This window comes from Mandrillus leucophaeus, unplaced genomic scaffold (assembly GCF_000951045.1).
Source record: "Mandrillus leucophaeus isolate KB7577 unplaced genomic scaffold, Mleu.le_1.0 Scaffold608, whole genome shotgun sequence".
Classification (NCBI taxonomy): Eukaryota; Metazoa; Chordata; class Mammalia; order Primates; family Cercopithecidae; genus Mandrillus; species Mandrillus leucophaeus.
This window is the reverse complement of record NW_012106564.1, coordinates 292,488-315,983: the sequence shown is the minus strand read 5'-3', so window position 1 is coordinate 315,983 and position 23,496 is coordinate 292,488. Positions and strand designations below refer to the sequence as shown.

The 23,496-nt window shown below is 37.5% G+C and overlaps 1 protein-coding gene across 1 annotated transcript in view; it reads right to left on the bottom strand.

Moving 5' to 3' along the window:
• IMPG2 (interphotoreceptor matrix proteoglycan 2) overlaps positions 1 to 23,496 on the bottom strand; it is a 99,617-nt gene that overhangs the window by 23,155 nt on the left and 52,966 nt on the right. The window contains exons 8-11 of the mRNA XM_011999890.1: positions 21,316 to 21,374; positions 19,286 to 19,306; positions 8,709 to 8,953; positions 4,901 to 4,986 (exon numbers count right to left, since the gene is read on the bottom strand). Of these exons, the coding sequence (XP_011855280.1) occupies positions 4,901 to 4,986; positions 8,709 to 8,953; positions 19,286 to 19,306; positions 21,316 to 21,374 (411 nt within the window). The remainder of the gene's footprint in view (positions 1 to 4,900; positions 4,987 to 8,708; positions 8,954 to 19,285; positions 19,307 to 21,315; positions 21,375 to 23,496) is intronic.

Here is a 23,496-nt window from a genome sequence, read left to right as displayed (position 1 = left end):
CCACTTCAGATCCTTCTCTTCCTGCCCTCTGCCCTAGGAGGCTGACCCTGTGATCTGTACCAGTCTTGCAAATGCTGCCTTGCATTTGTTTTCTGTTTGAGTTTGGCCAATGGGAAGCATAAGCAGATCAAAGGACAGGGGGAAGAGAGGTCAAGGTATGTCTTCCCTGCTTCCTCCAAGCCTCAATACTATGTGTCTAGCATAGCTGTGCTTCTCCCTCCACAATTACAGCTCCAGCTGTCCAGGGGCTCTGGTAACAGCATTTCCTCCCCTTCCTCTGTACTCCAATGGATGGTAGTGGTAATTGCTTCCCACTGTTGTTAGTCTCTGCACACCTCAACATTCTTTTTATGCTCCCTTAACCCTATCCACATCTCCATTAGTAGATTCTTCTAGATGATTCTGTTACTGCTGAGACCCTGGATGAGTGATATTATGCAAAGGTGCCATCCTTTTATAATATACTTCATTTAAAAATCCATTAAAGTTTAAGTCATTTCTGTCAAAAAGTGATTAGACAATCCAAAATGAAATATAAATGCCCAGCAAATAAGGAATGAGAATCACTTAAAACAACAACATGAACCAAAAATGATATCATTCTGGTTAAATGTAAATTTAGCCAGAAAATAAAAATCTGGAAAGGAAAAAGGAGAGTGATAAAAAGTATATGATGCAATGTTAGCCAACATTTTTGGCAATGTAGCTTTGGCTAAAAAAAAAAAAGAAAAGAAATAGAAGCAAGATATATCTAGGAATTAGACTGGAGTCTAATAACCAAATCTCCTGAATCTGTTGAAGTGAAATGTATGAGAGACAAAGCAAAACATCTGTAAAGAAAGAGGAAGCCAGAGGCCATCATTAAATGACTAGGTACAATTGCAAAACAACCTATAGAGAAAGAGAAAGATCTCAGGACACAAAATTCCCTCTTGGGGAATCTCCTAACAGAAGTGCACCTGAGGATAAGAAGACATGTTTCATGATTCAGGACAAAAAAAGAAAAAGAAGATCTAATTGGAGAGATGACTTCTGGCATTTTTCTAGTAAACTTTAAGAGCATGCAAGTCTGGGCAACAGAGTAAGACTCTGTCTCTACAAAAATCATAAAATAAAAAAATAACTGGGTGCCTTGGTGCACTCCTATATTACATTCCTATAGTACTCTGGAGGCTGAAGCAGGAGGATCACTTGAACCCAAGGAGTTTGAGGCTTCAGTGAGCTATGATCACACCACTGCACTCCAGCCCGGGTGACAGAGCAATACACTGTCTCAGAAAACACCATGCAATTACCAGGAGTAGAGTTAACCTTACATAACTCTATTCAGTAGAGGTGGCTTACAATTGCTGACCTGTGTGCAGAATGCTCCTACATAACTTACCACCAAATAGAATAAAGCTGGTTCATATTTCTGCCTAGAGGGTCTAAGTTATTCTGAGTCCTCACGAACAGAGATAGAGCAAGAGTTTATTTCCAGAGAAATGGAAGACAACAAATTAAAGTCCAGAAAGTGAAAGGCGAAAAAGTTAAGTAAAAACACCAGCTCTTGTCTTGCCAAAGGCTCATGTGCTTTACGAGGCCATCCTTTGGCTTGTAAAAATCTTATATTGGTAAGAGGGGCTGAGCATGCACATGTATGTGAACATAACAAAATTATCACATTTTACACTTAGAAGGACTCAAGAACACATGTAGTATAACTATGCCTATTAAAGAGAGGGAACTGAGGATCATAGAAGTGAAATGCTCAAGGACACACAAAAAAAGAGACAAAAAAACAGACTGGAAGCAGCCAAGTCTCTAGATTTCTCAGTGCCAGTGCTTTTCCCACTAACAGCTATTCATCCAGAGGTCTCTACAAGTGTATATTCCCAAGTGGTAAAAGGATTCTCAGAGGAGAAACTAGAGCAAACAGACTTGGCAGTCCATGCGCTCATTTGGGTTAACATATTCCACAGGTTTATACAACCCAGGTCAACACAGATGGAGGGAGTGTGGGCAGCCATCTCCTAATATTCAGATATCTGCTCTATGGGATATGGAGGCTGTTTACATAGAAAAAAAGTTTGTAGCCTTCCCCTTTATTTTTCTAGGACTGAAAATTACATTTGTAGTCAGGGAAAAGAAGGCCATTTGCTCAATACCAAGGTCTGTTCTTCAATAAAGTAGTTACAATGATGATGATCATTCCATAAGAGGGAATTAACTTTATTCCTTTTAATTATATAAAACTACTTCCAGAGATGTGTTAAAGTTACTCATATATTCTTGCAAATTCCAAATGTACTTTACAAGAAAACTCAGGTGAGATAACTTAAGCCCTTCAAGCCATGCTTAAGAAATTGAGTTTTATCAGATGGAGCGCATAACCTGACACACATTAGGAAAGCAGCTGAATCCTCAACGAAAAAGAAATCCTCAAGCAGTAATATACCATTTCAGTGTATCTGTAAACAAAATGCCTTTTCACTTCATAAAAAATTAAAAGTGAAACAATATATAAAATCTTTTCAAAAGTCAAGTCACAGACAATATAAAATGTGAAAGTAAACAACTTGACTTTTCAAATAAAGAAGAAAGACCATCCCTTTCAAATACGTATTCCCTAAAAACTGGCATGGCAATGAAGCTTTCTTATACATTTTGAAAGGTTAACATATACATGCCAGGAATAGCCCTTCATTAATTTTTCTATCCATAGATGTTTCCATCGTAACAAATTTAACTTATGCTTTCTTTTAGTTCAATGTAGTATATTGACAACTGTATTATATTGGCCAATTTCATTTCTGCTACTGCCAATTGAAAAGCTTGTTAGTCCTAAAGAAAGCACACTGTACAAGTGATTTTCCAAGTCAGGGTGCCAGAAAGGTGTCAAATTCCCTTTCCCAACATTCCTAGCTCTAAAATAACATTTTTTTACTCTTTGAATAAAGCCTTTATTACTAATAATAAAAACAATAAAATGATTAGTAATATAATTATTGCAGCTCTGTATATATAAAATAATTTTTTAAAATAAAATCTAGGCGGGGAACCCACCTCACTTCTATGGTAGAGTAAAATCTTGCTAACAGTTGGCAAGGGCGTGAAGAAAGGGAGGGAAGGAATAAATTAAAAAGAAAGTAATAACTAGACATTTCTAATTAATCATTCCTTGTTTTCATGTCTTATCATCTCCCATTAACATTCTAATGTTTCCTTACATTGTTAATGAATGCCCTACAGTAATCACTATTCAAAAAAGTAATGAGTTGGCATAAATGCAAATGAAAGCACTGCAACATAAATGAACAAGTGAGCCTACTGGTGCTTGCTATCATTAAGGGGCAGCCACAGCCAAGCTCCAGCCACTTTCTGCCACAAAGGAATATGAACTTAACAGTAGCAGATCTTCCTGGTGTTCAAAAGAAGCCAGAAATCTGCATTTTTATGTAAAAATCTCCTAGTTTTAAAATATTGACTTATTTTTTTTTTAATTTGGTCCCAAGCTGCATGTCTGTAGTTGGATCCAGCTAGTCTCCAGTTTACACGCTCTGGCTTATATAGAAATTCTCATCTTCACAATATGATTCTAAAATATCATCACGAAGCTCCTCCTGTGGTTAGAGAATGTGATTAAAAGCGGGAGAGTCGTGGTGCTGTCATCGCTCCCTGTACCCTGGATCGACCTCTAGGACAATGTCTGCATCACCTTGTTTAGAAATCTGTCTACTACCACCAGACTAGAAATTTTTGTAGGCAGAGCCACACCTTATTTGTCTTAGTTTCACAAGCTCTTGGCACATAGAAAGCACAAAACAAACATATTTGAATGAATGAAGAAGTGAAGAAATAAATACACACCAAATGAATGTACTCTCTGTAAATCTCTTCTAATATATTTTGTCCAATATGTAACTCAGTGAAAAGATTGTTTTTAGTAATTCTACATTGTAATAATGAGTTACTCTGTAACCTAGTAGAAGAAATGGCTGCAGAGATTAATGGTTACATGAATTAAGGGCAGGCTTTCTGAATTTCCATCGCTCCATTAAAGTCGAGAAACAAGTAATTCAAATAGCTGATATGAGACAGAAAATAAATTTTCAGAGGGAAGAAAAGCAAGGAATGTCGATGAGAAGGGAGTCCCCTTACTGTTTCTATGTGATAACAAAAGATTCCTGTATTCATTGCAGACAGGTAATTCTGTAGTGGTTTGTGGTTGTAGATGTTATCATTGTTGTTTAAACTATGCTGTTTCTTTCCTACTGTATAACTCCCTACAAGTGAAGTGGCAAGTGGAGGTTTAAGGGGAAGAGGAATTCCTAATGCAGCTGGGTGGTAAGAACAAAAAGGAAAGTTCGTCCCATGCTGCTTCTATGCAAGCGGGAGTTTTCAGTCCAGGTTACAAGGAGGCCTGATTTAGAGTCCCTGTCATCCGTCAGCTAGCAGATATGCTTCTTTCTCTCCCTTCCGTACACACACTGTTCTATGTGCTTCGCAGTGTAACCTTTTCTTCACTATAATCATTGAAAAAAAATCTACGCTCTATACCTAGTACATCAATATATCATCTTGGCTATAAAATCTATTTCTGGGTAACTCTCAGAGAACAACTCAGCGGGCACTTAATAGCTTAATTATCACCGAGCAAGTAGGAACCATAAATAAGTTTTCTACCCTGTGTGGAGTTTGGCAATGCAGACTTTATTTCACCACTGCAGAAGGCTTAAATTTTCTGAACCAACACTTGGTACCTATGAGCTGACACCTATGAGTAATGGTCTAGGGATGATGCAAGAGAATAATTGAAGTGAGAACAGCTTGGGAAATGTATAATGCCAAAGTAAGCAGGTGAGGGAAGAAAGAAGAGAAGCTTGAGGGCCTAGTTCTAGCATAAAATATAAAAACATACCAGAATAGATGATGGCGTTGCCTGAAGACTTGAACTTTGGGTGTTCCAAACTAGATCTTCAGTTTGGTGACGCAAAACTCCTCTCACTGAGGAAAGAACAACATTAAAGAACATTTTTAGTTGAGGCCGTACTGTATTTGAGGTGCAGGGACAACTGAAAGCCAAGTTCTTCCTCTTCATGGTTTAGATTCTAGCAGAACATACGGGACACACTTACTTAGAAAATATTTATTACTTTATTCAGATATTTTATTTATATTAGCACAATCTGCCTGAATTATAAGAATCTAACATAAAATAAAGATTCTTCCCATTATTATATTTAGGACATCCTCTATTACTTCCTTTCCTTTCCCAAGTCAGTTTTTATTCTGTTCAAGATTCCTATGAAGCGCTTATTTTTAAATTAATCTTTAAGTAAAAAAGTTGTACTAAAATTTCAATTCATTTGGTTTATGCTAAGAATGGTAGAAAAGTATGCAAACATAATTGCCTTTTGGGAAGAAAGTACCTTTGAAAACTGAGCTAGGACACCAAAAATCTTTATCACTGTAATGATATTAAAGAGCAACATAGAGAGTAGATTATATCATTTAATTCAACAAAAATTTAATGAATCCTTGCTAGTTACCACAGACTTTACCAAAGTTGAGGCTATAAACATTAATAAAGCCAAGTTTCTCTTCTGGAAGTATTGCATATATCAGGGAAATAAACACAAATTCTAAAACAATGTAAGGGGCATATATACAATATATGGTGACACAGACAAAGAAGCAGCTGATTTTGCCTACAGGGGAGAGAAAATCAATAAAAGCTAAAAAGAAGGGATTGCCAGGAGAGTGATCTAGTGTATGCAACCAAAAATAGAAGTAGAGTCTCTTTATCCACCTGTTCCCACTGGCCTGACATAACAGGAATCAAGCAAAGGTCAAAAACCCTATTTGGCTTACGTATTTTCCAAAACTTTTAAAAACTGTGTATACAATTATCTTGTCTTCTATGAAAAATAAGCTCCACAAGATCAAGAAGTGATATGGTTTGTCTCTATGATGTCCCCACCCAAATCTCATGTTGAGTTGCGATCCCAAGTGCTAGAAGTGGGGCCTGGTGGAAGGTGATTGGATCAAGGGGGCAGATTTCCTCTTTGCTGTTCTCGTGACAGTAAGTGAGTCCTGATGAGATCTAGTTGGTTAAAAGTGTGTGGCACTTCTCTCTCTCCCTCTCTCTCTCTGTCTCTTCCCCTGCCTCCCTTCTGCTCCACCATGGCAAGACGTGCTTGCTTGCCCTTCACCTCTTCACCTTCTGCCATGATTGTAAGTTTCCTGAGGCCTTCCGGCTATGCTTCCTGTACAGCCTGTGGAACCGTAAGTCAATTAAACGTCTTTTCTTCATAAATTACCCAGCCTCAGGTTCTTTAGAGCAGTGTGAGAATGGACTAATACAAGGAGGATCATGTCTTTTGAGATAATGATCAAGTTACATAGAAAGCTGCCACCATTCAGAACTCTGAAGTTGGCCTGACAATAGAAATAAACTTTAGAGACAAACTTCTGACTAATTGAAATATACATCTAAGGAAAGCCTAAGGCACTTGAATTAGTTGGTATTAGATATTGTAAAGCTTTTGTTGAACTTGCTTACAAATTCTAAGAAAGTCGTTTACCTCTTTTCAGGACACCTTTATGAAAGTGGCTCCACCCACAGGCTCCACACAAAAGGAAGATCTTGCAATACTGTTTGTGGATGTCGTTTCCTAAGCAACCTCTGTTTATTGTAGACCTTAATCTTCATGCCATTCTCCTACCACTCCAGCTACTGACCTTGGTGTTTGCACCTTCTGCTCAATGTCGGTTCTTAACCCACTTAGGTCATGATCTCCTAACTATATCTTTTCTCTGTCTGATCCCAATATCCTGATGCCTAGAATCTTCTGCCCATATGCCGTCCCTATGGTTAGCCCCGGCTAATCTCTATTAGCATTGCCAGAGCGACTTCAGCAGTTTCAGATTATAACAAGCTTCTTATCTGTTCACTGTTTTATCTAGCCCTAGTATTCCAGCAGAGATTCAACAATGACAAAGGAGTATGCAAAGAAGTGGGCGCAGGATACCTACTCCAAAATATAAAGGCTCCCTAATGTTTCAGAATGAATGGTCCTATACCACTCTCCTCCACTGAAGAGAGTGCTTCTCCATCTTAAAGTCCTATGTAATTCATATAAAGCCCAGACCACTTTGTGACCCTGTCCCAGCAGAGTGTCACATTAAAAAAAACGGTTGGTCCAGCAGCCAAAATAAGTTGAAAGCAATGTAAAGTTTTGGTCTGGAAAAAAGAAAGAAAGAAAAGAGAAGAAAAGAAAAAAGAAAAGAAAAGAAAGAAAGAGAGAGAGAAAGAAAGAGAGAGAGAGAGAAAGACAGAGGCAGAGACAAAATCTTATTTGGGGAAAAAAGAGATTAAATCACATGCAGTAAAATCTTATTAAAAATTTTTTCTCTCCCTTTCCCTTTCTCACTTTCTCTGTCTCTTTCACACACACATATATACACAAATACACACACACACACACACACACACACACACATAACTGCCTGGAAAGACAAGACTCTTCTTTGTCTCTCTAAAAATTCTCCTTCCCTACCTTGCCTTTTAAATCTACTATTTTCTTTGATTATTAATTTTCTGATCTTCCTGTGTAAATCCAACAAGCCTCTCTGGCTTCTCTAGTGTCTATTTTTGTTCATTTGTTACACACACACACACACACACGCACGCACACACACACATGCACGCACACACACACACGCACGCACACACACACACGCACGCACACACACACATGCACGCACACACACACACGCACGCGCACACACACACGCACACGGCTAGGTAGTAGCTGCCTGAAGGGACAGGACAGAGGCTCTTTTCTCTTTAAAATGTGTGGCAGCTACAGAGGCTGTAAAAATGCCATTAGTATTGCCTCACTTGTAGATTTTCCTCCTCGGCAGCTGGTACTTCTCCCATGCTGTCACTTCAGTAATGCATATTCCACTGAACATTTTAAAAGCTAAACTACCAATGAGTAAAGAAATCATGGAGAATAGAAGCAAATGCAAAGTAGCAAGTGAGTTAGCAGGATACCGTGGCCCTGATGAGTTAAGATGCTGCATCCTAGTAGCCAGAATCTTAGCAAGTTTTAAGTCCAAGGTTGACTGGGCACCCTGTAGCCTCCAAATCCAGGTTAAACACCCTCTTCTTCACGATCTGTCATATCCACCTGTTCATTATGGATCATAACAGGATCTCCACAGCGATCTGAATTTAAAGTCAGTATTGGGTTATCCGGGATTCCGCACGGCACCCATTATCACTTCTTCTTTGACCTAGATCTCCCATTGCCTTTCTTGAGCTCTTCCTTTTTTTCTACACTCTGATTTTTAAGCCTTTACTAGCTGACTTACCTCAGAGAGTTCATGTCTCAGTTGTCAGGGAAGCATTATAGCCTGTTTCAGCACATACTTCCAAGTACTACTTTCCTTTTTCTTATACTTTGCTCCTATTTCCCTAAACTATTTCTAACTGCCACTTTCCACACTCTGTGGCCTTTTGTCTAAAAACATTCCAGAAAGCCCCTGATTAATCTATCCAAAAGAGCTGCACGGCTAAAGCTCCATTCATATCAGGTTGACTCCTGTCTCATAAAGTCTAGAGAATGGTCAGAACCTTATATATTTTGGGAAATTAGTTTACACCAGAGCATACCGGAAAAGAAACTAGACAAGGACTTCATGATGGATATGAAACTCACCATTGATAAGCTGCAGGGAATCAGGATCTGGATTCAAGGAAGAGTTCCCCAGCAAAAAATTCTGCTGCAATGTCTCAGCAATATAATCTCTGAAGTTACTGATTGTATAAACAACAGTGGGTTTATCGTCCAGTTCCACAAGGCCATGGTTTTCCACCTTGTTGGAGTGAAGGCTGATGAGGTCCCAGGTGGTATTGCTAATGGCCTCACCGTTGAAGGTAACTGCATAGTAAACATCTACGCCACTATGGATGGAAAGAGAGAACAGATTAGGTTCAGCTAAGGAAGCACGAAGAAAGGAGCATTGAACCCATGAAGAAACAAATATTGGACCCAGAGGGGGAGTCTCAAAGAGCATGGATTCCATCACTTTTCTCTGAAAACCCTGGACAACCTTTTGCCATCCTCTCCTCTTTCCCAGAGAATGAGGGGTCATAGCTCTACGAATAGGGAAAAGAATTGTAAGGAGGCCACAGAGGCAACCCTGCAGAATGATCTGAGCATCTTCTTCCCCTACGTTCTCACTTCTTTCCTCTTTCAAAGGCAAGTCCTCCGTCTTCACTGTCAACCTACTTCTTTTCCTATTAGCATGTCCCCCCCTGCCTTTTTAAAAACAGTCTTTCTAATTCCTCTTGACAGTGCAAAATCCTCTCACATCACTTCATTGTTGTTGTTAGATGAATTATGTACTGAAACATAGTTATCTATTGTGGTAGGAAAATTATGAAAAACTTGGTACTAAAGCAAATTGATGATTATTTTCCTTTAAAATGTTGTGCTGGAGTATTTTCTAATATGACAGTTCTTTCAGAAGACATACTTTGGTTTGATAACCCAGACAATTTACAGTTCTATAAAGTTTAAGACTAAATTGTAAAAAACTATTATGAAGTAATTTTTTTCTTGGCCTAGTAGGAAAAAAATCTCTAAAGTTATATTTTACTACCCTCCAGGGCATTAACCAATTTTGTATGCAACTTAGTAATCTGTTCCAAATTGACTATATGAATTTCTCTTTTTCAGATACTCTAGAAACAAGCTCTCTCTCTCTCTCTTTTTAAAGCTAACTCCCTTATTAGTGAATTATGTAAAACCTCAACAAGTACTAACAAACAGCACTTGTCTGGGAATTAGGCTTTTTCACCATCAACCTTTCCACAAGCAAACAAAGAGGAGACTTCTTGGAACACAGGACAGAAAGACAGAAAATAAATAAGTATGAGTTGATGTGCTGACATTTTCTTAACTAGTCTTCTGGAGAAATAACATCAGAATATAAAATTTTAAACCAAATAAAAATACTCCTCTAGACTCCAACTCAGATTTCTCTAACTAAAAGCTAACAGTTTGTAAGTGCTGATAATGTGACAGGTATTTTACATGCTTTATCTCATTTAATTTTCATAATAACCTGATGAAAGATATCTTAGCTTCAGAATATTGTTGAGGAAACAAGCCCTTAGAGCAGTTAAAAGACTTCCTTTAGATTTCATAACATGTAATATGTGGCAGAGTCATAATTTCAACACAGATCTGTCCAACTCCAGCCCCTACATTCTGAACTACTATGCTACCCTCTCAGTAGCTTTAATTAAACTATTACCCAAAAAAGTAATTATGAGGACAGCTCAATACCAGTCATCACTGTGGCTTCCAGCCAGTCTCTGCAGCACATCCATCATAGGCAGTAAGTACCCAGCAAGCCACACCGAGATCCCTCCAGAGGAAAGGACAACACTACCTTCCAAGAGACAAACCACTCAAGGCAGACATGCAGTAAAAGCAATTTGCCACTTTCAGACATTCCACAGCAGCAAACTAGTCTCAAAACAAAGCATAAAAATAAAAAATGAAAAATTGAATAAAATTTAAACTAATGTGCTTCTTCCTCTGAACTTATATATCCTCATGTATTTCTTTATTTTAGCCTTCATTGCTTTGTGCAAAGATTTTGTTCACAGTGACGGTGTCTCAGTCTCTCCTTGAGTTTCTATCCCCAGTGCTCAGTTTGGTGCCTAGCACAGAGAGGTACCCAGTGCCTACTAGACGAACAGAAATATATACTTGCCTGAATGTAAAAAGAAACCTGCAGCATAATCAAGGTATTTACAGATCTAAAGGAAAGTACCAACATAATAAAGATGACATCATAGAGTATAGGAAAAAAGAAATTAGTCAGCTCATTGATGTTACTAGTTAGTGGAAAGCTTCTGACCAGTATGTTGGGAGTTCCTTGGGAAATAGATCCCTAGGTTGGAAATGGCTACAATAAGCTATCATGGCTAGATGATACTGGCTGCTGAGGTCATCCAACTTTCTCTTTTGGATTTCAAGCTTGTAAAAGAAACTTTTGATTATAACGCCCTACAAATTTTCCTATGAGGAAAGAATGCATGAGCCAGTCAATGCTATAATAATTGATTGGTCTGTTGGCACATATATTTCTCATTTTTAAATAGATCAATAGGCATCCTAGAGACTTCATTGTCTTTTATAGTTTGGTAAGCATGACTGGCCTCAAGAGACTTCTCCTTCCTGGGAGCACTGGTCTGGACCTGGCCTGGCCTATGCGGCACAGATCACACACCCTGGACTGCAGGGAAAGCCACAAAGGTGACACTCCCACCTGCCATACAAGCAAGCAGCCAGGCCTCTTTGATGTTCCTGTCTTACTCTGAGCGACGTCAATACTGTTTTCTTCCCAGATATGATAGGATACCTCTTCTAATGCAGTGGTTCAGGGCTCTTAAAAGTAATAACTGAGCACTTTGACACCCTGATGCTCTAAGTAGTAAAAACATCTGCTTGTCTCTAGAACTTCCCTCAATCCTCTAAGCAATGAAAGTATTTCAATTTTGCACATCTGAGAATGTTGATTCATAGGTAATTCCCAATATTATTTATAAAGAAATCAAATCAGTAAAATATGCTAAAATATCAAATGATGGTTACAAGATAGAATCAAACAATAAGAGGGTCACCTACTGATCAGAACTCATCACACCATATTCCCCCTTGCTCTTGATGAGCCTTCAGTCATTCTGATAGACTCGCAGACCATAGGCACCTGCTCTGTTTCTGGATCTTTTTCTTCTCTCTGCAATGCCTCTTATTACCTCCCAGCCCTTATATCTTCCACATACACATGTACACACACATATAGATACCTTCTTCACCTGGCTATTTCTTTTTTACTTCAGCTTAGCTGTCATCTCCCAGGGAAACTTCTTTTTAACATGAAGACGTGATTGGTGCTCATGTTCTATCTCCCCACCAACTTTATAAGCACAATTATTTTTTGGCTCTATGTCCCCACCATCTAGCACAATGCCTGGCTCATAGTAGTTCAATATAGACTTGTCAAAATAATGAGGAAACAAATGGTCAATTTTGTTCCCTAATGTAGGCAGATAAGACAATTGAATGTATGCCACTTAAACAACGGTACATGATATGCCTGACTTAATCTGAAGCATTTTCAGACTCTAAATATAACAGAGCAATTTTTAACCCTAAAGAACATTCATATTAGCTTCATATATTTGTATCTTCTGGTTAATAATTTTAGAGACATTGTTTCCTGGCCACAGCCCAGCTCTGTAAGGATGTGCATGCTCTTCCAAGTCTTAGAGTGATGGACCATATCGACCTCTCCAGAAAGGTGGGTTTCTTTTTGGGATTTTTGCACAACCTATTAAACTTACTTCTAGCGTAAATATGACTCTAAGATAAAAAAAAAAAAAAACTATAAGAAAAAAAGAAAAAGAGGGCGGAAGAAAGGTTATGTCAGTTAGCACTTCAGTTGGTTCTTAGGTTATGCAGAAAATCAGACAAGGAGAGTTAAGCATTTACTGGGAACCACCTACCATGTGCCTTGCATGACTTTTCAAATGATAGGGAAAAGATCAAGAGAAATGTTCCTGGATCAAGAAATCTATGCAAATCAGGCAGCCTGGAATAGATTACTGGTGTTACTCTTTATTGGCAAAATATTATTTGCTTCCCAATGTTTCCATTGGACATCTAAATATAATACGTCTATCATAATCTACCTTGTCTAGTACAGATAAGTTCATTAAAGAAGATAAAATGCCTCAGAGAGATGTTATAATTTGTTACCATGTTTTTGTCCTGGAAAGAGAACTCAAATAAGTGCTTGAGATACCAGAAAACCATCTATTTTGAGGGCCAAGAACATCACTGTGACCCAGAACAGACTGAGTTCTGGCATGGTAATGGAGTACAAAGATATCTCAGGATGACGGACAGAATAAAAGAAAACCGAGAGGCCAAGGAAATTCATGAGAAGCAGAATGCAGACTGGCAGATAAAATAGTATCTGATTGAAGAAAGCTGTGCTGGCTCTCCATACTTAGCAACTCCAAGTTAACTAACCACCACTGGATCATCATCTTTCATCTTTTGAACTGGACTCAGGCAGCTGCTATACAGAGGAGAGTTTCTGTGTCTGACAGCTATTTCCAAAGACATCAATCATGTGGAGGTGAAATTTACCCTTTCTTATTCTCTCCCCTCAGATGCCCTGATTGGCTGTTTGATGCATATATGTTTTAAAATTTAAAATAGTGCTATCACATTTCATCAAGATCAACCAAAATAAGGATATTTTGGAGAAACTCAGACATCTCTTCTTTAATAACTTCTTCTAGGAAGAAGATACATATTGAAAAGACCTGAAGCTAAATACATAAATTGGGTGTACCAGATAGATATATTGTTGATTCACTTCAAATACATACTACTAAATTAACTAATGAGGACATATTTCCAAAGACATCAATCATGTGGAGGTGAAGTTTACCCTTTCTTATTCTCTCCCCTCAGATGCCCTGATTGGCTGTTTGATGCATATATATTTTAAAATTTAAAATAGTGCTATCACATTTCATCAAGATCAACTAAAATAAGGATATTTTGGAGAAACTCAGACATCTCTTCTTTTGTAGCTTCTTCTAGGAAACAGATACATATTGAAAAAGCCTGAAGCTAAATATATAAATTGGGTATACCAGATGGATATGTTGTTGATTCACTTCAAATGCATACTACTAAATTAATATAATGAGTACATTTTAAAAGAGGTGCACAGCAAATAAAAAACTTCATGTGCATATAAATGCTTATGAAGAGAGAGAGGGAAACGGCATATTATATATCCTATAGACTATCTCAGTGCTATACATTCATTTATACACAGCTCAGAATATAAATACATCCAAAAGTTACAAATAAATTTTATCAGCTGGTTAATTCCTGACAATGCTGAATAATTTTGAAAACTGTACCTAGGTTAGCAATTGTGGGTGACATCAGTAATATGGCTGACTAGAGACACCTGGCACTCATCCCCACACTACAAGAAAGGATCAAAGCAACCATAAAAATAAACAATGAGAGAAGAAATAAGGAACAAAGAATATACAAAACAACTAGAAAACAAACAACAAAATGACAGACGTTCTCAACTGTGAATTACAACGTTGAAGTTAAATAGGTTAAATTCTCCATTTAAAATATATTGACTGGCTGAAAGGATTAAAAAAAAAAAAAGACAAACTATATGCTGCCTACGAGAAACTTACATGACCTATAAAGACACATAAAGATCTAAAGTGAAGGGATGGAAGCATATATCTCACACAAACAGAAACCAAAAGCAAGTGGCAGTAACCATGCTTAGAAAAAACAGACTTCAAGTCAAAAGTTGAAAAAAGAGACAAAGAAGGACATTATATAATAATAAAGGAATCCATTCAGCAAGAAAATATAACAATTATAAATATACCTGTGCCCAAAATGGAGCACCAAGATATATAAAGCAACTATTATTAGATCTAAACAGAGAGATAGACCCCAATATAGTAACAGTTGAGGACTTCAACACCCCATTATCTCCCTAGAACAAATCATCTAGAAAGAAAAATCAACAAAGGAACACCAGATTTAAACTGCACCACAGACTAAGTGGCCCTCACAGGCATTTACAGAACATTTCACTGAATAGATGCACAGCTGCAGAATACACACTGTTTTCATTAGTACATGGAATATTTTCCATGATTGACCATATGTTAAGACACAGAACAAGTCTCAAAAAAATTTTTTGATCAAAATTATATCAAGTATCTTATCTGACCACAATGGAATTATACTAGAAATCAAAACAAGAGACAAATTTAAAACTATACAAATAAATTAAAGTTAAACAATATGCTCCTAAATGATCAATGGGTGAAGAAATTTAAATAAAAACAAAATATTCCTTGTAACAAATGAAAATAGAAACACAACATACCAAAACCTGTGGGACACAGCAAAAGCAGTAGTAAGAGGCAAGTTTATAGCAATAAATGTCTACATCAAACAACCAAAACAATTTCAAATAAACAACTTAACAATGCATCTCAAATAACTAGAAAGACAAAAACAAACCAAACCAAAAAATTAGTAGCAGGAAAGAAATAATAAAGATCAGAGCAGACATAAAAGACATGGAGACCAAAATAAATATACAAAAGAGTAACAAAACAAACAGTTGGTTTTTTGAATAGATAAAAATTAGCAAACCATTAGCTAGACTAATGATCTATAGCATTCTACCATTACTCAAAGTAATCTACAGATTCAAAAAAAAGAGAGATAGAGGACCCAAACAAATAAAATCAGAAATGAAAAAGCAGACATCACATCAAATACCATAGAAATGGAAAGGATAATTACAGACCACTCTGAATAACCATATGCCAATAAATTTGAAAACCTAGTGGAAATAAATTCCTGAACACATATAACCTACCAAAATTGAACCAAAAAGAAACAGAAAACCTGAGCAGACCAACAACAAGTAACAAGATTAAATCAGTAACAAAAAGTCTACTGAAAAAGAAAAGTTCAGGACTGGATGACTTCACCACTGAATTCTACTGAACCTTTAAAGAAGAATGAATACCAATTCTTCTGAAATTATTCCACAAAATTAAAGCAGAAAAATTTAATTATTCCAAAACCAGACACGCACATGACAAAAATTCAAAACTACAGGGCAAAATCCCTGATGAACACAGATGCAAAAATCCTCAACAAAATATTAGCAAATCAAATCCAATAGCCCCTCAAAAAGATAATACACCATGACCAAGTAGGATTTAGCCCAGGAATGCAAGGATTGTTCAACATACACAAATCAATAAGGATGAAACATCACATCAGCAGAATGAAGGATAAAAACCATATGATCATCATAATGATACAGAAAAACTATTTAATAAAATTCAGCATGCCTTCATGATTAAAACCCTCAAAAAATTAGGTAGAGGAAAAGCACCTCAATACAATAAAGTCCACAAATGACAATGCCACAGCTAACATCATACTGTATGGGGAAAAGTTGGAAGCACTTCCTCTAAGAACTGGAACAAGGCAAGAATGCCCACTTTTACCACTGCTGTTCAACATAGTACCAGAAATCCTATCCAGAGCAATCAAGCAAAAGAAATAAATAAAAGGCATACAAGTTGGAAAAGAGGAAGTCAAATTATCCCTGTTTGCTGATCATGTGGTCTTACACTGAGAAAAACCCGAAGACTCCATTTAAAAAACTCCTAGATTTGATGAATGAATTTAGTAAGGTTGCAGGATACAAAATCAACTTACAAAAATCCCGTGGCATTTCTATACACAAGTAACAATTTAGCTGAGAAAAAAAAAAAAGGCAATCCCATTTACAATAGCTACAAGAAAAATAAAATATGTAAAAATAAATTTAACCAAGCAGGTAAAAGACCTCTGCAAGAAAAACTACAAAACACTGATGAAAGAAATTAAAAGGGATACAAAAAAATAGGAAAACATCCCATTCTCCTGCATCAGAAGAATTAAAATTGTTACAGTGACCATACTACTCAAAGCAATCTACAGATGTGAAGCAATCCTTATCAAAATGCCAATGACATTCTTCACAGAAATAGAAAAGAAAGTCTTAAAATTGGTATGGAACCACAAAAGACCCCAAATAGCCAAAGCAATCCTGAGAAAAAATAACAAAGCTGAAGGTATGTATCATACTACTAGACTTCAAATAAAGTACAAAGTTGTAGTCATCAAAACAGCCTGGTACTAGCAATAAAAACAGACACACAGATCAATGGAACAGCATAGAGAATCCAGAAATCAATCCATATATACAACCAATTGATTTTTGGCAAAAGTGTCAAGAACATATACTGCAGGAAGGACACTCTCTTCAATGAATGGTGCTGGGAAAACTGGATATCCATATGCAGAAGAATGAAACTAGACCCCTCAGCTCTCACTCTATACAAAAAAATCCACTCAAAATGGATCAAAGACCTAAATGTCAGACTTGAAAAACCGTCAAATACTAGAAGAAAACATTGGGAAAACACTTCAGGACCTTGGTCTTGAAAAAGATTTTATGAATAAGACCTCAGAGGCATAGGCAACAAAAACAAAAATAAACAAATGGAATCATATTAAACTAAAAAGCTTGTGCACAGCAAAGGAAACAATCAACAGAGTGAAAAGGTAACCTGCAGAATGAAAGAAAATATTTGCAAACTATTTATCTGACATGGGATCAATATCCAGAATACAGAAGAAACTCAAATATCTCCACAGCAAAATAATAATCCAATTTAAAAATGTGCAAATGATCCGAATCGACATTTCTCAAAAGAAAACATAGAAATGGCCAAAAAATATATTTTAAAATGCTCAACATGTTCATCAACAGGGATATGCAAATCAAAACCAAAATGAAGTATCATCTAATGCCAGTTAGGATAGCTATTATCAAAAAGACAAAAAATAGCAAATGCTAGTGAGGATCCAGAGAAAGGGGATTCTTACATACTTCTGGCGGGAAGGTAAACTTGTATAGCCACGGTAGAAAACAATATAGAAGTTCCTCAAAAAACTACAAATGGAACTACCATATGATCCAGCAATCCCACTACTGGGCATTTATTCAAAACGAAGGAAATTAGTATATCAAAGAGATATCCACACACCCATGTTTATTTATTTCAGCACTATTCACAACAGCCAAGATACGGGGTCAACCTTGCTGTCCAACAACAGATGAATGAATTAAGAAAATGTGGTATACATAAGCAACCAAGTAGTTTAGCTTCCAAACTGTTTTTTGTGGTTTTTTTTTTTTTTTTTTTTTTTTGAGACGAGTCTTGCAGTGCCGCCCAGGCTGGAGTGCCGTGGCGCGATCTCGGCTCACTGCAAGCTCCGCCTCCTGGGTTCACGCCATTCTCCTGCCTCAGCCTCCGGAGCAACTGGGACCACAGGCGCCCACCACCGCTCCCGGCTAATTTTTTGCATTTTTTTAGTAGAGATGGGGTTTCACCATGTTAGCCACATTACCGGTGTGAGCCACCCTGCCCGGCCCCAAATGCATTTTAAAACATTTTTTCTCTTCTCCTTTCTTCCCAGTCTCAAGTTGTAACCTTGAAAAAAACTGTAGGAGCCTTTTCCCCCTTAGTTTTAAAATACAGCCCTGAAACATACTCTGAAACTTCACTCCCTCCTACCATCTCCCACCATGTACTCCCTTACCCCATGCACGTTTATTTAACTGCATGCTTATATCTAATTACATGCTTACTTAGAAGTTCCAGGGGCTAATCTTGAGACAGACCAAGCATGGAGACGCAGCTGCAAAATTCCAGAGATTATCTCAAGACAGTCAACAACCCAGCCATTGCTGAGATGACGCCAGCTGCGCTCCTGGTGGACCGTGGCTCGAGATAACCACTGGAACAAGACATGCAGACCTTGTACCCAGCACCCCTCCTGCATGCCTCCCATTGCCAATTTCCTTTTTCAATCCCCTCTTCCCAGCCTGAAGTTTGAATCATTTCTGGAGGTTAAGCTGGCCGCTTCCCCCACTGCTAGCTTTGGAAATAAAGTCACTTTCCTTTCACTGTACATCGTCCTTGTTACCGGCTTTGCAAGCAGTGAGCAGCCAAGCCTCCCCTCAGTTACACATACACAATGGAATACTATTTAGCCATGAAAAGGAGGAAATCCTGTGATTCACAGCAACACGGATGGACTGGAGGACGTTACGTTAAGTGAAATAAGCCAGGAACATAAAGTTAAACAGCCTGTGAGTTAAATCCAGCCTACTACCCATGAGTTAATGAATTTTACATTTTTTAATCATTGAAAAAAACAAAAAAAGAGCAATATTTTGTGACCAGTGAAAATTATATAAAATTCAATGTCCATAAATAAAGTGAAACACAGCAAAGCTCATTAATTTATAACATATTGTCCATGTCTACTTTTACCTGATAGTGGCAGAATTGAGTAATTGCAACAGAGACTTTATAGCCTGCAAAGTTTAAATTATTTGCTACCTGACTCTTAATAGAAAAGTTTGACAAACCCTGATCTGAAAAAGTCAGACAGTGATATTGGAAGTGATGTAAGATTTGAGTTATGCTCCCCTGGACCTATGGCCTGCCATATTTACTAACCTATCTCCCAATTCAATGGACATTAGAGAAAGTGCCAAAAAGTACCTGTCATTTTCCTTGGGGGACCTGAAAATAAAAATTGAAAATATTAAACAGAGTTTGAGACAGGTATTATTGTCACACCATTCATCAAAGTACAAGTTCTTTGTGTATTTCCTCTGAATTTCTTTGAAATACCACCTTAAATAAAAATGCTTGCATAGTATCAGATACTGACAAATTCCTATAGATTGAAGAAAGTGAGCAAAGGTGAAAAAAGCATTCTATTTTAAAGACATGGTCTTTACTTTCTTCTAAATTTTAAAAACACTTTAAAACAATTCACATATGGTTATTTCTTCATCAAGAAACTTTTTTCAGTAAATCAGCAGAGAACTCCAGTTGTTGGCTTTAACAAAATTGGGAACCTTCTTTTTTGGGATACAACATGTTATGTAGTATTAAAATCAGAGGGTACACTGTAAAGTAGTAAGGGTTTAGGTAAAGTCAGGACCGACTAATCCACAGGATACTGCACAAACTTTAATATTTATTATTTTATGTAGCAGATGCTTAAATAGAACTTTCCATGTGCCAGGAACTGTGCTAAGCATTATACAAAACTTAGTTGATTTAATCTTCATTAAGATTTATTAGTATCCTCATAATATAGGTGTAGAACCATGGAACAAAGACGCTAAATAATTTGCTGACGGTATTTCAAAAGCATTTTTTTAATAAAGCAGGATTAAGGTAAATTGTCTTTTTTATACAAATGAGAAGTTAAATCCTGGAAATACACCCAAAAGCATCCAGCCAGAAGTGCAAAGGCAGGATTTGAAGCCAGGCAAGTTGGCTCCAACGACTGTGTTGCCCTTCATGTGCTGCCAAATAAGGGAGGCCTTCAAAGGCCTCACATTCTCAGGTTCTCATCTGAGCTTACAGCTGGAGGCAGCATCCTGTTTGAAAACTGCTAAAGTTGAACGGGGGCTACTGGTCATGATATGAGACTAGGTAAGTAGGTCAACTTTAAATATTTGGCCTCTTTCCACTAAGCCTGCATCACTAACTAGCTAAACAACACTGGGAAAATTATTTAAATTCCCTGTGCTCTGGTTTCCTTATTGGAAAATATGAGCATTGTAACTATCTCATAGCATTGATGTTGGAATTAAATAGTGTGTGTGTAAATATACATATATATATAAAGCCTGGCACACTGTAAATGCTAGATAAGTGCTTGCTGTTATTTCTGGTAAACTCAGAAGTTTTGTCAAGAACAAGCCAAAGTTGAGATGGATAACATCTAAACTTGGGCTAGAGCATTACCTAAATCATGGCATTGAGTCTAGCATGAAGGTTCAGAGCAAGAAAAGCTATAAAGTCAGCTGCTTTGTTTCAAAATTCCTCCTCCACCCCAGTTTACAAACTCTTGGCTTTGGGTTAATATTTCATCCCTTTAAACCTGTTTCCTCCTCTTAAAAATGAGTATTAATAATATCTATCCTGAGAGGGTTGAAGATTAAGTGAGCTCAGCAATGTGGCATACTCAATACAAAATATTCACTCAGTAAAGTATTCACTCAGTAAATGTTCACAAGTATTATACTGTGGGTCTTAAGCAGGGAATAAATGTCTTTAAAAGAGGTGTCTGGTTTACTCAGATCTGCTATGTTTAAAACAAGGACTAATACATCCCTTCCAGAGTGGTCTCATACCAAGATGTCAAAATCACCACACTGACAAGCTTTAGGAAAACACTGGGGCCACATCTCGTCTGCCTTCAGGCTCGTCTCAGTGCCAAATAAGACCTACGTAACTTGTAGGCAGCAAGCTGGGGACATGAATCCCTGAATTCTTAACTTAGCCAACTTTAGACCTAATATATCTCTTTGAGTTATTATTTGGTCTTTTTCTAAATCAATTTCCTCACCTGAAAAACTAACATCAAGAATACTAATTTACCAGAAATAGCATTAAGTTACAGCATTCAAATCATTTATTGTTAGAATATATATATGATAAATATAATGGACATTCCATTCAGAATACAGAATGCTACTGAACATGTGCATATTTGGAACAAGTCTATTTACCTAAATTCAAGTACACGAATTTCCTTGTAGCCTGGTAATCCAGTAAATGCATTTTCAACCTGTTAAAAATACAAATAGAAATGATAACTATGTAGAAATATGGAAAAATATATAGAAAACAATGCTTTTAAGAGTAGAATAAGAAGTGCACTGTTCACAACTATTAGATGCTTATATACTTACCTAGGCATACCTAGGTCAGAAAGTGAAACAAAAATTTTTACCTAAACACTGCCACATTTTTCTTTTTCATTTTGTCTTTTAAAGTTTTAATGTGCTTTAATATTAATTTTTTCCAAATTATTAAAAAGCATGCTCCTTGTTGGCAAAGCACTGTTTTTCCCTTATGTGAAGAAATGTGAAAAAAAAAAAAATTGTTTCAAAAGAAGCTGTAATAGCTTTTTTTTTTTTTTTCTCCTTGATATGGAGTTTCACTCTGCTGCCCAGGCTGGAGTGCAGTGGTGCGATCTCAGCTCACTGCAACCTCCACCTCCCAGGTTCAAGCAATTGTCCTGCCTCAGCCTCCTGAACAGCTAAAATTACAGGCGTGCACCTCCATGCCGGCTAATTTTTGTACTTTTACTAGAGACGGAGTTTCACTATGTTGGCCAGGCTGGTCTCGAATTCCTGACCTCAGGTGATCCACCCGCCTCAGCCTCCCAAAATGCTAGGATTACAGGCCTGTAATAGCATTTTTAAATGTTATTGTTTGGATTTGAAATCTGGCCACAGCACACACACTGACAAACAGTGTTTGTTTTCTATCAGTGTGAATGTGGCTGGTGGCATCTGTTTCCTGCTCCTACAATGAAAGAGAACCACAAACACACGCAACACTCAGATGAGAGGCTTTGTGGGCAGGTAACTCCGTTGGTCCGAAGACCGATTCATGAGCATCACATCTGCAGCAGCCAGTTTTATTACTGAGTCTTTAAAATCTAGCCATGTAACTCCAAAGGAGCTTAGTGACTGGAGGTGGAAAATGGTATGCTAGATTGGACTAAAGATGTAAAAATAATCAGGTGGAGGCGGGTGGATCACAAGGTCAGGAGATGGAGACCATCCTGGCTGATATGGTAAAACCCCGTCTCTACTAAAAATACAAAAAATTAGCCAGGCATCGTGGCGGGTGCCTGTAGTCCCAGCTACTCAGGAGGCTGAGGCAGGAGAATGGTGTGAACCCGGGAGGCAGAGGTTGCAGTGAGCCGAGATCACACCACTGTACTCCAGCCTGGGTGACATATTCCATCTCAATAATAATAATAATAATAATAAGGTTAGGCACAAATGCATATTTTAACAAAAATAAACATTTAATCTGTAACATTTCAGAAGATGACAACCTCAGCAGATGGGTCACTATGGGGCCAACATCAGAACAAAGGAAATAAATTAATAGACTTTGGCAACATCTCTGGGCATCTGCTTTTAACCAAGTCCTCGTATGAGGAGAGTGGGCTTTTTTTCTAAATCGTGATTCACTGAAGATCTTTATGCCGTAAGAATAAAGAATCCACAGCCAAAGAATGAAACTCTTTGGCCGTAGTAATATGCCCTGTTTTACTCTCTGAAAGGAAATAAAAAACTGTTACAATTCTTGTAGGGTGGTGGGGAGGGGTAGAAGACGTAGGACTAGAAATCAGAAGGCTGAGGGTTAGTCTCAGCTCTGTTTCTGCTGGCAGAGTGTCCATGCACAGGCCTTCTTTTTTCAGAACTAATACTTCCCTGCCCACCTACCATATTGATTTTAAGATTAAAAGAAATGTACCTAAAAGCACTCCATTAACTGAAAAATGCTGTACAACTGTATGTTATCATTACTACTAATCCCATCTTAGCACAGGCTTTGCCAGCTCTGGAGTCTAAACATGTATAGCTATCCAGTTGCAAGAAGTCATTCGACTTCAACATTGATACTAATAGTGAGTAAAATGTATTGAGGACTGCAATATGTCTGGTGCTTTGCTTTACTTCAAATCTCTGCGACGATCCCAAGAGATAATACATTATTCCTGTTTTATGGATGAGAAAATGGAGATTATAAGATATTAACTAACTTGGCCAAGGTCACACATTTGGTGAGTGACTGAATCAGAATGTATTCAATCCCAGATCTCTCTAACACCGAAGCCCATATTTTTCCCATTGCATTACATTGCCCCTTCCTCTTTCCCCTGCCTC